This window comes from Accipiter gentilis, chromosome 6 (assembly GCF_929443795.1).
Source record: "Accipiter gentilis chromosome 6, bAccGen1.1, whole genome shotgun sequence".
Taxonomy (NCBI): domain Eukaryota; kingdom Metazoa; phylum Chordata; class Aves; order Accipitriformes; family Accipitridae; genus Astur; species Astur gentilis.
The window spans coordinates 13,858,001-13,874,718 of NC_064885.1; the positions used below are offsets into that span (position 1 = coordinate 13,858,001).

General features: G+C 64.1%; 3 protein-coding genes across 3 annotated transcripts in view; 1 reads left to right on the forward strand and 2 right to left on the reverse strand.

Annotated features, from left to right (window-relative positions):
* The window catches only part of KIF1A (kinesin family member 1A), a 42,400-nt gene extending 38,933 nt beyond the window's left edge, over nt 1–3,467 (reverse strand). The window contains exon 1 of the mRNA XM_049803954.1: nt 3,246–3,467. The gene's annotated coding sequence lies outside the window, so the exon portion shown is untranslated. The remainder of the gene's footprint in view (nt 1–3,245) is intronic.
* Nucleotides 3,468–5,280: 1,813 nt separating this feature from the next.
* AGXT (alanine--glyoxylate aminotransferase) lies at nt 5,281–8,911 on the forward strand. The gene is made up of 11 exons (XM_049802787.1): nt 5,281–5,568; nt 5,703–5,895; nt 6,231–6,295; nt 6,375–6,475; nt 6,706–6,776; nt 7,106–7,190; nt 7,419–7,514; nt 7,766–7,835; nt 7,933–8,028; nt 8,237–8,365; nt 8,804–8,911. Exons 1-11 carry the CDS (start codon nt 5,314–5,316, stop codon nt 8,909–8,911), a joined length of 1,269 nt encoding a protein of 422 aa, XP_049658744.1. The 5' UTR covers nt 5,281–5,313.
* Nucleotides 8,912–9,458: 547 nt separating this feature from the next.
* MAB21L4 (mab-21 like 4) lies at nt 9,459–14,254 on the reverse strand. The gene is made up of 5 exons (XM_049802812.1): nt 13,756–14,254; nt 12,442–12,664; nt 11,456–11,609; nt 9,913–10,269; nt 9,459–9,672 (listed from the first exon to the last, which is right to left on the reverse strand). The coding sequence occupies exons 1-5, from the start codon at nt 14,237–14,239 to the stop codon at nt 9,589–9,591; spliced, it is 1,302 nt and encodes a 433-aa protein (XP_049658769.1). The 5' UTR covers nt 14,240–14,254; the 3' UTR covers nt 9,459–9,588.
* Between the last annotated feature and the right edge of the window lie 2,464 nt (nt 14,255–16,718).

Consider the following 16,718-nt stretch of genomic DNA (forward strand, 5'->3'; position numbering starts at 1 on the left):
ATCTGGCTCGCCTAGCCCAGCAACACAGGCTTCTCTCCCTGCCGGTATTCCCTGCTGCAAAGCTGCAAGCTCGGCTCCATTTTCTGTCTCCATCCATTTTCTTCAGCTTCCTCGGTCAGCAACATGCCACTTCCCCCCTGCTCCTCTGCAGCTCTCTAGTCCCACCTCTGCCACAGCAGCGCAAGTACCCCAGGCAGCACTGCGTCCCCTTGGGGAGTACCAACAGCCCCCTGCCCAGCTCCTTCCCCCGACACTTATTTTCCTGGCTCGGCCACGAGGAGGATTTCAGCCTGCACCCCAAGTAACGTGGCAGCACCACCAGCCACGGCCAGCACTGGCATCACTGGCCACAGGCGCTCAGCATCCCGCAGAGAGAGGGGACATGCTGCAGCGGGCAGACTGCGGACAGGCAGGGCAGGGGCAGGAAGCCTCCCCCATGGTAGGCAGGCAGGCAACTCGAGCCCAGCCAGCTCACTCTGCCTGGGGACAGTCGGCCACCACCTGCTTAATCCGCCATCGAGAGAAATTCAATAAGCCGCTATCAGCCGTTCGCTGGGAGTGGGCCAGCACCACGGTCCCACTCCCCGCTCCCTCCCCACCTCCTCCTGGGGCCACCCCACACACAAAGGAGACAGCAGGGGAGGACAGCAGAGTCCCCAGGGCCATGGTGCCAGGGTGCACGTCCAGAGCTGTCCCCCAACTGTGCAGGGCACCCCTTCCCCCCGCTTCCTGTGCAGCCCACTGCTCTCTGCCCATCCCGACCGGCACACCCGTCAGCTCTCAGTGATGAGCAAAAGGCCTAGAGAGCAATGATTAACTGGATCAGCTAAGATTAATTGGGCAGAGATTAGCTAACAAGAGCTCTCTTAAGACTGAGGGCTACTGACTGGCAGCCTCCCTGCCACCACCAAGAGGTGACCAGTGGGACGGGGAGCATTGTCCCCAAGTGCCACCTGCAGTGAACTCTTCCCCTAAGGATGCTGCGGGGACATGCCGTGCTGCCTGTCCCCTGGGTGCTGCAGACCACCAGGGTTTGAGCGATGCTAACGTGGGTCGGCACGGCCAGGATGCCCCATTCCCTGAGCCCAGCCTGGGGCAGGGGCTGCCTCGCTGGGGCCGCAGGCAGCTCTGGCAGATGAAGAGCTGCCTGCGCCTAGGGAAATCCAAGGCGAGTTTCTCCTTTTGTCTGCATGCATCCCCACGTCACCTTGGTGGTGAGGAGGGACACCCTGTCTGGCTGCACCTCCCAAGCCATGGTGCTCTCAGCCGCCGACGGGCTTTGTTTTAATGAGCCCTTCCCCTGCACCCCTTGTTGGGGTCCCCCAGCTCCATGTGGGACCATGGGACACTGCCCTCCCTCTGGGAACAACAGGGACAGTGGCAGACCCTGAGGGCAGCTGCTCCAGATGACGCGGCACCATCGGTGCCTGCCAGCCGAACCCGACGGCTGCTCCCCGCTTGCCTCCTGCTCCGCGCAGGGCAAGGGGCTGTGACGGTGCAGTTTTCCCCGGCACAGCACCCACAGGTGGGGAAGCAGCTTGGAGGACAGCCCTGGGCAGGGGCAGGGGCAGGTGCCCCCCCAGCCCCAGCTGAAATACAGCCCCCCACTTCCCTGGTGCCATCATGGGCACCCTGCCCTGTGCCCCCTCACCTCCCACCTAGCCCAATGGGGGACATGGCTTTGGGGCAACGTTTGCAGCTCCCTGAGAATTTCAACGTGAATTAAATTTGCAAGTAGCAAATTTAAGGCCATGGATGAGGTGTTTTGCTCGCCACTAGCCAGCTCCTTATCCCTGCTGCAAAGGCGAGTCATCTCACACTCCATTGCCCGCTCTCTCCATCTTCTCTTCCGCATGCTAAAACCCATAGCGGAGAAAAGCTGCACGGAAAAGGCAGTGAGCTCCAGCGGGTTACCAGCATGGCTGGGCACAGAGAGGGGTGGACAGCCGGGGAGGGGGGGGAACACCAGGTTCTGACACTCCCCAGGGTTTGGGGGCTGCAGCTCTGGCCACACACAGGGAGGCAGGGGGGTGGCAGCGGCAGCATCTGTGCCAGCGCCGGCTGCCACCTCCCAGACAAAATGGAGGTCAGCAGCAGCGTGTGGGGATGGCAGAGCCCATCACACCCCTGGCCGTAACTGGGGAGGGGGTCTGCTGCCGCCCCCCATGTTACCGAGGCCACCTACTGAGGGGCTGCTCCAGGCACCGGGGCGTGGAAGGATGGCCGGGGAGGAGGGGGGGACAGGGGAGATGCTCAGCTGATTCCTTGTCCTCCCCGAGCCCCACAGCAGAGGCGTGGGACCTGAGCAGGCAGGAGACCCCGGTGCGCAGGGGGTCTGCGGGGTCCGAGGGAGGGGATGCTGCCCCATGGGGGAGGAAGAAGAGCAGGATGAAGAGGCAGAGGACGAAGACAATGGGGCAGGTGCAGGGCTGTTCCCTGGGAGCCCGGGTGGCCAAGCATGGGGCTCTGCACCAGTCCCGCTGCTCAGGGACCACCCCCTTCTCCAGGCAGAAGCCATCGGCGCTGGCCCGCAGTGACATGGCGTCCCTCGCCCAGCTGCCCCCAAGCGCAATGTCAGCAGCAGCTCATCCTTGTGGGGCAAGCAAGAGCCTCGGCTTTGCAGCACCTTTGACAGCCACCCCCGGCAAGTGCACCAGCTGGGGTGCCCACTGCTCCCTCCAGCGCCATCGTTGACTCTGAAGCATAATGATGATGGCGCAAGATGGCTCAGCATCATGGCCAGAGCCACCTGCTCTGGAGGGGAGAGTGGGGCGGCTCTGGGGTGAAAAGGGGTCTGTGTGCCTCCGCCCATGGGCAGCGGGGACAGCATCCTCCCTCTCCCCACCCCAGGCGGGTGCCGGGGCTGCAGAGGCGTTGCCCTGTCCCCGGGAAGGCCCCCCCCGGTGGGATCCTTCTGGAAGCTGGGGCGGCACCCGCCGCCTGCCGCGCTGGGGACCCGCGGGCAGCCCCCGCCCGGCCTCCCTCGCCCGCGCCTCGGGGGGAACCCGCAAAATGGCCGCCGGCCGCAGCCCCCCGCCCCGCCGGGCCCCCGAGAGGGCGCGTCCCTCTTCCCCCCCGCCAAGCCTCGCCCCCGCCAGGACCGAGAGGGGCGGCACCGCCATCCCAGGACAGCCCTGGACCCCCCCCTCCATTCGGCCGGCGTCCGGTGACCGCGCCCGCGCTGCCGCAGCCCCACCCGGGCTCGGCGGGGCTGCCCCGTCCCGCACGGTGCCGCCCGCCCCTACCTGTGCCCGTGCCCGTGCCCGTGCCCGTGCCCGTGCCCGGTTCGGCGGGGCGTAGCGCTCAGCCGCGGGCGGGGGGCACCGGCATGAGGCCGAGCCGCTCGGTGCGGTGCGGTGCGGTGCGATGCGATGCGATGCGGTGCCGGTGCCGGTGCGGGTGGCGGCAGCCCCGCCCCTGCGGTCCCCGCCCGCCCCGCCCCGCCCCGCTCGCTGGTTGGCCGCCGCCGCCCGGGAGAAAGCGGGGGGGGGGGGGGTGTGTGTGAACCGGGAGGGCGCGAGCCGGGGATGGAGCGGTGACGTCAGCACATCCCCCCCCACCCCCGGTCCGCGCTGCGGAACCGCCGCAAGGGCGCGGGGAGGGGAGGGGCCCCCCCGCGTCGCCCGGCAACCGTCGCCCGGCAACCGTCGCCCGGCAACCGTCGCCTGCCCCCACCGGGCGCCGTACCCCGGCCCCACTGGCACGCCGCCCCGGGGAGAGCTGCCCCCTCCAGGTCTACCCGCCGGCCCGCGGTCCCCTCTCCGGCCCCCAGCCCCCGGCGGCCCCGGCTGTCAGCATCCACCTCCGGGACAGAGCTTCTTCACCCCCACCCGGCCTGATCAGCCTCCCCGCCCCCCCCCCGCCCTGCAGACCCCGGGAGTGGCACGGCCGGGTCCGTGTCCATCTGCGCCGGGGAATTTAGACCCAGCGCAGAAAGCAGATTATGCCTTCGCCGCCAGCTGTTTCCAGCAGCGCGTCCTTCCTCGCCCCTCCACGCCAACGGCAAGGCCACACGTCCCCTCCCTGCCCCCAGTCCTTCCTCAAGTCTCCCTGGAGGACAGGCAGCAGGGGGGTCCACCCGCAGAGCGGTCGTCATCCACCCACCCGCCGCGGGTCTCCAGCGGGTGCCTCCCGCCGGTGTTTTAGGGACTGAGCGTTTTGTCGATGCTGCCGGCAGCAAAACCTTCAGCCGGGGGAGCACATGGCTGGGGCACAGGATGAGGACTTGGCTTGGGACCTCTCGGGACATCAGGACTTCTTGTCCTCACTCTGGTAGGTGATGGCTGGGCAGCAGTGCCCAGGCTAACTGTAGTTTCCACCATCCGTGTGGTGTTGGATACACCAGCTCCCAGCTCCTCTCAGAGCCGACTATCTGGCTGCCTGGGCAGAAGTGCTCTCCCCTGGCACCATGTCAGCCGCACCCACCCACCCCAAATGCCTTCAGCACCGGCCACCGGTCCCAGCTCTGCCATGGTGGGGCATTTTCCACCCCATAATTGTCATCCCCAGCCCAAAGCTTTGTTCACCGAGTGGCTCCTCTGGCCAGGGACCTGCTCCTCGACCTGCCAGGAGCCGGCGGCAGGCAGCTCGTTCGTGTTTCAGAGTATGGATGGCAGAGAACATGCCAGAGGATGGGCATGATACAATTGGACCGTGGGCATGCATGGTGGGTGAGAGGCACAGCATATTGAGCAGGCACGCGTGGCCTGTGGCATCATCAGGACACGCTGTGATGCCCTCGAGCCAGGCTGAGCCCGCAGAGCACAGCTTGCCACGGTGGGGACTGCTACCGTGTCCCACCCATGGCTCTGTCCTTGTGCAAACCATCCCAATGGCCAGCCTCCTCCAAGCGGCTGTTGCTCGGCCAGGCGTCCTTTCTGCAAGGCAGGCCCTTGGTCAGGGAGACCTGGCCAACAGAGCTTTGTGCTGCTGGAGGAGTCGTGACCATGGCGGCTGCGCCAGGCTAGTCCCGGTGCAACCATCCCATGGCACAGGAGCTGCATGCCCAGGAGCGGGGATTCCACCTGCTGAGATGGTGTGGGGAACCATCAACCACCATGTCCTGGGGGCCACGGCAACAGGGTCTGCATGGGTGCTTGCCAGTCCCGGAGGCTGGCGTGCCTGAGGAGCAACCTCCCCCAGCGCTAGCAAGGGGGAGCCCCCCCCCAAATGCAGTGGCTGAGACAGCAGGGATGGTGCTGGTGGCACATTAACTGGACAAGAAGGAGGCCAGGGGCAGAGTCCAGTCCGGTGGGGGGAGCACCAAGCCCCAGAGTCAAGGTCCACGGGGATGCTGGACGCTACTGGCACGGGATGAGCTGTGCTGCAATGCTGGGTGCCGCACAGGCAGCCTCCACTGCTCCTCTCCTCCGGGCTCGGCTCCTGGGGATGGCAAGGCGCACCATGGCCACCAGCCCACTCTGCGTCCCCCCACCCCAGGGGCTGCTCCGGCCCTTGGCTGTGCCAGAGAGGCTGCTACTTGGGCCGGGGCCCAGCAACGTGCCCCCCCGCATCCTGGCTGCAGGCAGCCAGCAGCTCCTGGGCCACATGCACCCTGAGGTGCTGCAGGTGAGCTGCCCCAGCCCAGCCTTCCTCCCCTCCCCTCCTCTCCCTCCTCTCCCTCATGCCCCATGAGGGGCTGGGACAGCTCTGCCAGGGCGAGGGAGACAATAGCGGTGTCAGTTGGTCCCCTGCCACTACAGGTGATGGACGAGATCAAGGTGGGCATCCAGTACGCCTTCCAGACGCAGAACCGGTTGACCCTGGCCATCAGCGGCACCGGCCACTGTGCCATGGAAGCTGCCCTACTCAACGTCCTGGAGCATGGTGACACCGTGCTGGTGGCCGTCAATGGCATCTGGGGACAACGTGCTGCCGACATCACCAGGAGGTTGGGTATGCTGGGGACAGCCAGACGGCACCGGCAGGGCTCAGGGGACCGGGCTCGCGGGCGGGATGCCAGAACGTGACCCCTGGCTTGCTGTCCCCATCCCAGCAGCAGTGGCCAGTGACATGGCTTCCGCAGCCGGAGGGCGCTCCAGGTTTTTTCCAGGCTGATGTCCCTCTGCTTGTGGTGGTTTATGGCTTTTCCATTGGGCAAATCCACGGGAGGCCAGACCCTGGCAGGCGTGCTCCTGGTTTATGCATGATCGATTGCCTCGCGGAGCAGGTGGCTGCCCAGTGGGAGGCATCCCCAAACCTCACTCTCCCTCTGCCCAAATCCCTCCCAGGAGCCAATGTTCATGAGCTGCTGAAGCCCCCAGGCGAGTACTTCACTCTGTGGGACATCGAGGAGGTGAGTGCCGGCTGCAGTGTGGGGCAGCAGGTGCGAGCTGTCTTCCAGGAGCAGTCACCTTCCCCTCTGTTTCATGCAGGGCCTGGCACGGCACAAGCCCTCAGTGTTCTTCATCACCCACGGGGAGTCCTCCACAGGGGTGCTACAGCCGCTGGAGGGGCTGGGCGAGTTGTGTCACCGGTCAGTGCACGGCGGGCACCCGCAGGGGCTGGCAGCACCCCAAGGTTGCCGTTGGGGATTGGGGCATTGGGATTTAAATGCCCCAGGCTCTCCTCTGGCTCTGTTGTGCTGGAAGCAGTTGGTGCCAGTGAGACACGTGGCCTTGGGGGGACTGGGATGCCAGGGCTGGAGGAAGAGGGGTGGCAAGAGGAGGTGGTAGGGACACTAGGCTGAGCTCTGTCCTCCCACAGGCATGGCTGCCTGCTGCTCGTGGATGCAGTGGCATCCCTTGGGGGAGCCCCCATCTTCATGGACCAGCAGGGTAAGAGCCACAGTACCATCAGGGACACCCAGGGGACAAGGGGGCTTCACGCCTGGGCCAGGGAGGGAGGGCAGGTGGGATCAGCCCCACTGCCCGTATTTTGGGCTAGCAGCACTAGAAACTGGTCCAGCTGCAGCCAGAGAGCCTGCTCCCCTCAGGGGACTGTCAGCAGTGCCAGGGTGTCCCCCAAAGCTGGCCAACCACAAGTAGGACCTGCAGCGTGTGCCACTCTGTGCTTCCCACCCGCCGCTTGCAGCTGGGCTGGGGGGCTCAGTGTGTCCCCACTGGGAGCCTCTGGTCCCTAAGGAGCTGCCTCCCTTCTCGGGCAGAGATCGACGTCCTATACTCAGGGTCTCAGAAAGTCCTCAACACCCCTCCCGGCAGTGCCCCCATCTCGTTCAGCGAGGGAGCCAGGTAAGGGCAGCCCTGGGCACACTGGGGGGAAAGGCGATGGGGCTGGGGGGAGGCTGTCACTGCCCCTGCTTTGCCAGCTCTGCGGGGTCAGAGCCCGGCCCATCCCCAGGCAGCGATGGGTGCTGGAGCCAAGCCACTTGCTGTCGGGGGGCCCTCCCACAGGACTGACCTCACCCTGGAACTGGCAGGGTCAAGGTCCAGCTCCTCCCCAGCACTCTGCTTTGCCAGGGAGAAGATGCTGAGGAGGAAGACGAAGCCCCTGTCCTTCTACCTGGACATGGGCTGTCTGGGAAACTACTGGGGCTGTGATGGGGAGCCGCGAAGGTGAGAACGGGCTGTCCCGGACAGATGGTCACAGCCGTCCCATCCACAGCCTTCGCCCCGTCTCAGGGAACTGCCTGTCTCCCCCTCGCCCTGTCCACTGGTCACAAAGCAGCCCTGAAGGATTTGCATCCCCTCTGTGCTGGGTGCAGAGGAGGGAGGAGGCCACAAGCTGGTTCCCCCCCACTGCGAGCTGGGTACTGGTCTGCCATGGGGCCGGCCTAAACCACCTGGGTGCCTCTTGGGTTTTGCAGGTACCACCATACGGCACCAATCAACAGCTTCTTCAGCCTGCGGGAAGGCTTGGCCATGCTGGCGGAGCTGGTGAGCGGTGCTGTGCAGGCAGGGGGGCACCAGCAGTGCCGGTGGGGTTTGGGGGAGCAGTGGGTCCCAGGACCTTCTCCCTCTTCTCTGCCCACAGGGTCTGGAGACCTCTTGGGAGCGCCACCGGGCTAACTGTGCCAAGCTGTGCCAGGGGCTGTGTGACCTGGGGCTTGAGCTCTTCGTGAAGGAGGAGGTGGGTGCAGGGCGAGCCCACCACCGTGGTGCAGGGGCAGTGTGAGGACATGGCCCTGCACGGCTGGAGATGTGCCTGGGCAGCTTCTGATGCTGGAGAAAAAACTGCCCTCCCACTGATGCTATCTCCTGGCAGGCTACCAGGCTCACTGGGGGGACAGGGCCACAGCCAGGAGCTGCAGATTTAAACCGGTTTCTCTCTTCCCCAGAAGGTGAGACTTCCCACCGTCACCACCGTCAGGGTGCCTGATGGCTACAACTGGAAGGACGTTGTAGCCTTTCTCATGGACAACCACGCCATTGAGATCGCCGGGGGCCTGGGACCCTCAGTGGGCCAGGTGGGCAGCGTCCTCCCCTCCCACTGCCCATGGCTGGGCACTGAACCTGGCTGCGGTCACATCCATCAGTAGTGCACCCCATGATTAACTGGTGCTCTCTGGCTGCAAACAGCAAACACACAGCTGGATGCATCCCATCGCCTGCAGCAATGCATAGCGGCTCCTAACCACGCACAATTGCCGCGCATAATTGAATAACTGCACACATAACTAGCGGGGTGACACATCTTTAGAAGAAATGCGTGTTAAATAGGATCAAGCAGGGAGTTGTGCACATGCACTCATACCCAGCCGTGCGCATGGCCGCTCCTCGCACATCCCCTGCTCCGCGCGGGAGCCTGCACTCTGCTGCCGGCCACTCTGCTCAAAGGGAAGCGGCACCAGGGCATGGCTGCAAAAGTGGGTGCTGCAGGGAGATGCTTGCCCTTCTCCTCCCAGGTCCTGCGAATCGGCCTCATGGGCTGCAACTCGACCAGCAGCAATGTGGACCGTGTGCTGAGCGCCCTGCAAGACGCCCTCCGGTGCTGCCAACGCAGCAGGCTCTGAGCACCCCTGCAAAGGGGGGTTCCGGATGAGGTGGTGTGGCGCTCCCCGCCATGCCCGGCTGCAGGCAGCTGGCAGGCAGAGGGGCTCCCCTACCTCTCCGGGATGCTGCCAGGAAACACCGCAACACCCAGCAACCCGAGCCAGAGCAGGAAGGAGAAGCTGGAAGAGCAGGGGACATGGAGGTGAGGGCTGCAGCTCTGCAAACAAGGGACATGGCTCAAAACCCCTTCTCCCAGTGCCTGCGCAGGGTCACTCCTCACCCTGATGGCCTGACCCCCCAGCTCCTCCATTTCCCCTGGCCCCGGGGCATGACAGCCCCACTGCAAGCTGACAAGAGGGCTCAATGTAGGATCTGACCACAGGTCCTTTCCCCTCCCACCACCATCACCCTCAGCCATCCCTGCACCAGAGCCCAGCAGCACAGGGTGCCAGCCATCCCCCCCAGATTAGGTATCCTGGGATGAAACACCCGCCTCGGCGCCCAGCTCTACTAGGGGAGCCGAGAGGCCGTGCATCCCCACCCAGCTGCAGCAGACATGCACTCACTCCCCGATAGCATCTTTCCTCAATAAAGCGACTTGACAGCATGCTGCCCCCTGGCTCCGTAGCTCGCCTTGCACCCCCCCAGAGTTTTGAGTCACCCAGATGGGATGGCAGCGGGGTTCTGCTCAGCTCTGCTAGGGGTTTACTTGCTGGATCTTGGAGAGCAGCTGGGACATTGCCGAGCGGCGCACGCTGTCCTGGATCCGGTACACCTGGAACTAAGCAGAGGCAGGTGCAGAGTGAGGAGAGAGGGTTCCCCACTCTGCTTGAGCCCTGTGCTCCAGCACTACCGGCCTCCCGCAGCCTCCACGATAGGGTTGGGCAGCAAATGCCAGCGTCTGCCAAGGGCTGGAGGGCTCTGGGGGGCAAATTCCAGCACATCCTAAGCTGCCCAGACCAGGTGGTTTCCAGCACTGCCGCGCTCTGCCTCGTGAGACCAGCTGAGGGTCTGGCGTTACCTGGCTGAGCAGGATGTCAAAGTAGGCTGTGTCCCAGTAGGACCTGTCCTCGGCGGGGAGGTGCAGGAGGGCTCGGGTGCTGGGGTCTGCGAGCCAGCTGTCAGTGCGTGCAGGGAGGCCAAAATGGAAGCGAAGAAAGCGTCGGGGATCCTGGGCGAAGCTCTCCACCTTATGGTAGAGGGAGGTGAGGTCCAGGGCCTCTCCTTGGAAGAGGTTCTCCTCCGGGTGCAGGAAGTGGGGCAGGTGCCGGGTGGCCAGGCAGCGGAGGAGGATCACCAAGAGCCTGTAGACAGAGCCCTCCAGGTCCTGCCAGTCCTCTGGGGAGGGGAAGAGCTCCATGCTCCACAGCAGCACCATCTGCAGGGAGGGAGAGAAGGGTGCGGGATTGAGCACTCCCCACAAAGGCCATGCCTTCACACCCTGCAGGTCACCGTGCAACCACCCATGGGGCTGAGCCCTCAACACAGACATCAAGTCCTCAGCAGCCTAGGGCTGTGCAGGCTCTCAGAGCTGCTGCTGAGGCTGCTGCAGGCACAGCTGATGCCCCACCACCCCTTAGTTTTGAACCTTTGCTTCACTCCCCAAAGAGCCCCCGTCTCAGCTCCAAGGCAGGTCCCAGTTCTGCAGCAGCCCCAAAACAACGCACCCAAGCTTTCTGCAGGAACTAAGCAATAGTAAAAAACCCTGCTTCTGGTTTCTATCAGCCACTGGCAAGGCAGGTGAACCCCCAGCAGCTGCCATGCCAGCTTCTTTGGCACAGCTTAATGGTCAATGCACACGGTGGGCTGGAGCAGAAGATGCTTTTTTGAAGGACAGATGCATACTGTGCCCTTCTTTTTTTTAAAAAAACCCAAAACATCAAAAAATGCAACATAAAGCAAAACCCACAGGATTAGGGTTACTTAGAGCTGGAGCCATTCTCTCAGCAGAAGACAACTTTGCCTCCTTCTCCATCCCAGCCCAGAAAGCCACCACAAGGCAGGGCACACCTGGATTGTGCCACCAGGTACTGTCCCCAGCATGGCCCCTTTCCCAACCAGTGCCACCAGCTGGCATGGGTCCAGAGTGCCAAAAACAGGTTGGGTGGGGAGAAGAGGGTTTTGTCAGAAGAAACGCCACCCTCAGCCCTGCACCGCCCAGTGCACTGGGGCACAGGACAACCTGCGGCATGGCAGGCACAGCAATGCAATCCCCAGCATGGCCCCTGCAGACACAGGCAGCCTGTTCCAGAGGATGCCTGGCACATTGGCACAGACCCCCAGCTCTTAATGCTCAGGGTGCTTCAGGCTGGAGGTTGCTGGTTCAGTCCAGCAAGTGCCTGCTGTTTGCAAGGAGGAAGGATCAAACCCCTCTAACCATGGCCAGCAGTGTGCATCCTTTCTGGACACAGCCATGGGGTGGTACATCCCAAAGCACTGCAGGCACTCGGGCTTGTTGCTTGGAACCTTCTTCCAGCAGCAACTCAGCTGTGGCAGGGTGCAGGGGAGAAGCCTTGGCTCTGCCTGCTCGGAGAGCCATTGTCCCACCAGCAGAACCCACCTACCTTCAGGTGGTTGAAAGTGAGACCGCCTTTCCCAGCCTCCTCTTCCCAGTCCTGGACGCGTAGCTGATCAAGCAGGCGAAGACTGTCCAGATGGGGTCCCTTCAGCATGTCCACTGCCTGGAGCAGTTTCAGGATGGGGAGATGAGTGGAGGATCTGGTGAGAGAAAGTGGGGTCCACTGAGAGGGAGGATGGAGACCCACATCCTTCCAGCTGGGGAGAGGATACCTGCAGTGACCTGGCACGCGTGGGGATCTCCCCCAGCCACCCATGTGGCCCCAGGAACACAGCATCCTGGATCCACCTCCTGCACCTGCCTCTGAGGAAGAGGGACCAAGGAGATTTGCAGCATGATGGGAATGCTGCTGAGCAGCTCCTGCCTTCCTGGGAGAGACAAGAGGGGAGGCAAAGTGGGGTTGTGCTCCCCTACATGGCAGTGGGGAGGGCTGCAGGCTGCCCCAGAGGGGAGGCTGGATGGACCCCAAGGAGGGGCCGAGCATCTGGCTGGACTACATTGTGCCCAAAATAAGACTGGGCTGGTCCAGCCAGATGCTCGGCCCCTCCTTGGGGCTGGGTAGCTGTGCTGGCAGGCAAGATGTGTGTCACCCTGGCCCTGCTCCCTCCCGCAGCCCGCCCTGGGAGGCGCCTCATCACAGTGCTGCTGCCAGATGCCCAGGCTCACTCTTGAAGCCTGAGCAAGGATCTGAGAGCTGCCACCCTCTGCATGGGCCAGGGTTCAGCTCCTACGAACAATTTGGGGGGGCTCCTTCAGTTGCATCCCCCGCTCTTTCTTGAGGTGTCTCAAATTTGGCTGAGGTTTTTTCCCCAACACAGGGCAGTGGGTTTGGGCATCACAAGGGGGTGACTTCACTATTGACATGTCCCTCCACTTCCCCATCCCCTTTTTGGCTACACACGGCAGTGCTGCTGGCCAGGGGGGATCCCTGGAGCAGGGTCACCCCGCTATGTGTGCAGCCAAGCCACTCACCTCCAGCAATGGGGAGAGGCAGGGACAAAATGGGCCTCTTCCATGGCCTTCCGGAGGCTGCCTTTGGGGAAGCCTCTGTCACTCTGCTGCCCTTTGAGCCGGACCAGCTCCTGCTGCCTCCTCACCACTGGGACAATGTCAAAGCGGATGGTCTTCCAGCCACCACGGATCAGCAGGGAGAGCTCCATGGCATCTTCCTGCAGATTTTCGGCACTGAGGTCACCTAGACACAGAGGGTTTGGCTGCGGTTATGAGGTTACCACAGCTGGTCCCACAGGCTGAACTGGGTATGTGCTGCAACGCCCGTAGGCATGTCCCACCCCATTCGACTCATCCCTTTCCAGCACTGCAGTTTGGCTGCAGTTCCCTGGCAAAAGCTTCTTCTCCAAACTCTGCTGGGGTGGTTTTCGGTAAGGAGCATCGCTCCAGCAGGGCTCAGGGCCAGGCCAGCGGGTGTGGGCACAGCAGGAAGGCCCAAGTGGCTGAACGGGGACATGCTGCTGGGTAGCTGAATGGTGCCAAGAGAAACAATGTGGTCCAAGAAAAATGAACCAGGAAAAGTCTCAGATTGAAGAGGTAGAGGAAGATGAAGGGCTCTGGCTTGGTCATGGAAGAAGGAGGGAATGGTGGGCTTACTGGGGACTTTCAGACCCTCTGGTCCTCTCACATCACCTTTTCATCAGGGCTGACATTTACTTCAAGAAGCACCTTTGGAGATAGAAACGCATGAAGAAGCTGAAGGGACCCCTATGGGCATTCCCAGGGTCCCTTCCCCACCGTGCCCTTCCTGGGGATGCTGCTCCCAGCTGGGGCCCATGTGTGTGCAGGGTCAGACCCATGCACTAAGGTCCCACTCCAGCCCTGACACACTCCCAGCTCACCCTCCAAACAGCCTCCTACAGGGAGCAGGGGGCACTCAGAGACCAGGAGAGATGGGGGGAATGTGGCTAGGGCGAGCCAAACATGCCAAGTCCCTGAGCAAACCCTCTCCAGTGACTAACGGCAGGGGTGGGTGAACCCTGCATGGAGCTGCCACCCACCAAGAAGGGTGCCATCAGCCCAGGGGATGCCCGAGGATAACTCTGCTGTCGTGGGATGGCAGGAAGTAGTTTTGCATGTCCCCTTCCTTAGCTGAGGGCAAAGCCTGTCCCAGCGCACAGCAGGGTGCTCGCTCACTCTTGGAGGCTTTGGGTGGGCCACGCACCTGGGGACTCACGCCTCAGCCCGTTTGCGCAGGGACCACCACCGAGCTGGCCTCCCCAGCTGTGCTGGAGGCAGCTCCCGGCCGGGGAAAAGCCATACTGGCGTACGCACCTGGCTGAAGCAGGAAGAGGCGTTGGCAGCGCACGATGGCCGAAACAAGGAGCTCTTTTAGATGCCGGAGGACTTTGCCCGGAACCAGGCACCGTGCACCATGTCCCCACTCCATCACATCCACAGTGCTGGTCCAGTCCTCCAAGTCAGTCCCTGGAGAGGGCACTTCCAGACAGAAGGTGCCCAGCCCTGGATGGTGCCCAGCTGGGGTGTCCCCAGGCTGGCATGCCAGCACCCGCAGGGCATCGCCATCGATCCGCAGGGGGACCTCCATGGTGACAGCATCCTCAGAGGCGCAGAGAGCAAACTCAAAGGCCTCCAGGTTCCTGGCGTAGTCTACAAGGAAGCGGGGCTCCCTGGCATGGACACCCTCCAGCAGGGTCAGCAATATGTCCTCAGCCCGCTGGAAATGCTCCAGCCGCTGCCTCTCGCGGGACACAATCACCCCGAGGTAGCTGTGCCAGTGGGAAGCACTGGCTGCCATGGCAGCTCCACAGCTGTCCCAAGCCTGCTTTGAGCGGGAGGGAAAATACGTGGGCAAGGAGGGCAGGGCTGGGAGCTGTGCAGGGCGGGCGGAGGGAAGCTGCAGCCGGGCGTTGACAAGCACCACTGCTGGGTGAGCGCCAGGGAGAGCTGCCGGGAGCACCGTGTCCCCCCAGGGCAGACTCAGGGCGGGGTACCGAGTCACACCGTGGCCCCTCAGGCAGTCCAGCAGGATGACAAGGGATGCTCAGCCGGCGGGTCGCGCCAGGACGACGCTGTGGCCTCCCACACCTCTCCTGGCACCGGGGCTGCGTTGCCGACAGCACCTCTTCACAGCCAGCGCCAGGTGAAGGCGACCCACCACTCTCCCGCCCTGGCACAGCTTGGCTCGGCAGGCCCAGCTGCCTGGGGCTGCCAGGGCAGGTCTGCTTCCCAACTTGTGTTGCGCCCACGGGAGCCGGGAGCGGGCTCACGCCGGAGCCGGGCTATGCTGCGGTGGCTGTGGGAGGGCTGTGGGACCCCACACCTTCCGTGCAGGCGCTCAGCCCACGGCTTGATCAGGCTTAAGCTCAAGCACAGGCTCAGGCTCAAGCTTGCCAGGGTAGGGCAGCTCCTGGTGCCCCTTGGCTGGGCAGAACCCCCTGGGCTCAGCCGTGCACCCGGCCCACAGGGGGCCCGGGTCCCGGCCCCGGCCCCGGCCCCGGCCCCGGCCCCGGCCCCGGCCCCGGCCCCGGCCCCGGCCCGACCACTGCGGGCAGCTCCCGGCGCCCCTCAGCAGGGCAGACACCCCCGGGACCCGCCCAGCTCAACGCGTAGGCCCCGCCCCACCTCGCCTGTAGGCCACGCCCCGCCTGTAGGCCACGCCCCCAGGTAGGCCCCAGCGTCCCCGCGGCAACACCGCCCCCGCCACGCCCGAAGCGCGGCGGCTGCGGTCGCCATGGCGACGGCGCGGCCCGGCGGCTCGGTTGCCTGGCGACGGCGGTGGGCGGTGGGGAGCATCGCCCCGAGGCGGGGGGACGGACTGGCAAACCGGGGCTTTCGGCCCCAAAACCGGCGGGCAGCGGGAGGTGGCGGTCCTCGGCCTGGCTGCCGCCAGGAGGAGCAGATGGTGCTGAGGCAAGGGCTGTGGTTCGGACCCGTGCTCCGATGGGAGCGGGGTCTCGGTCACCTTCCGCCTCCCGAGAGCTGCCCGGGACAGGCTTAGCCCCGGGGCTGCCCGGAGTTAGGGCAGCGCCGACCACAACAGCGCAGAGACTGGCTGTTGGTTCTGCACAGCCTTCCTGGCTGTAGCCTGCTACCTGCTCTCAGTCCTTCAGGATCTCCCACAAATCCCAGAGAGGAGGATGCGTGCTGTGCTCTCCCCAGGGCAGGTTCCCTGGCTTTACTGGCCCAGAGCAGGGCTCTCCCAGCAGGACAGCATGCTTCAGTAATCCTCGGCTTCCTTGCAAACCGTTCCTGCCCGTGGTCAGAGCAGGGAAGGGAGCGGGGGAGGCTCTGCAGCAGTGGGAAACCATGTGGGATGGGGGTCACAGCTGAGCGTGGGGCCCTGGGACCACTTCTGGGGAGGGGAGAGAGAGCTATGGGGCTCACGACTGGTCCTCCCACCTCCTGTGGCTCAGACTCTTTATGGCTGTTTTATACAGCCCAGATGAGGTTTCTGGATCTCCCCAGGGTTGTTTCCAGTTAGTCCTCCTGCCTTGTTCAGTCCCACGTGGCTGAGGAGCTGCCCTCCAGGCATGGGTCTGTCCGTCTGTCCTTCTGCCAGCTGAGCTCCGGGGACCCCTGGCTGCCTTCCAAGAAGGAGCAGGGCCAGAGCTTCAACCCACAGAGCATCCTCACGCACCTGCAATACAGAGCCACAGAGGTGAGTGGGAGCCCACACCAGGCTCCTCACCACCTGGAGGCTGGGGGTGCCCAGGACTGGGGACCTCCAGCCAGATTTTAAACCCCTGTCAGCAGGTGACAGGCTCTGCATCTCCTTACCCAAGCCCTGCACTCCTGGTTTCACCCTACCTGAGCAGGGGGCACTCAGTCCCCCGTGACAACCGCTGTCCCGACCAGGGCTGAACGTGCAGCTTGGTCTTGCCCTCCTCCATCATGTGGGGAGAACAAGCTGGCTGGCAACCTGGAGAGGAACCCCAAAGCAGCAGGACTCCCTGCTGCCAAAGCAGGGCTCCTGGGGGCTTCACCCTCCCCATCAGAGGGGTCTGGGCTCATCCTGGAGGATGCTGAGCCCAAGCCAGGCAGAAGAGACGACTGCTCCAGGCCCTGATGCGGGGAAAAGCAGGCAGACAGACTCAGGCCACCACTTTTCCAGGGGTGGTGGGGCACGGCTCACTGGTGGCAGGGTCGCTGCATGCCCTTTGTCACGGATGGAGTCCCTGCTGTGGCAGCAGCCAGGACACTCCTTCAGCCAGCACCCGGCAGGGATGCTGGAGGAGGCCACGGGTGTCACGCAGGAACTGAACTGGGAGCGGGAG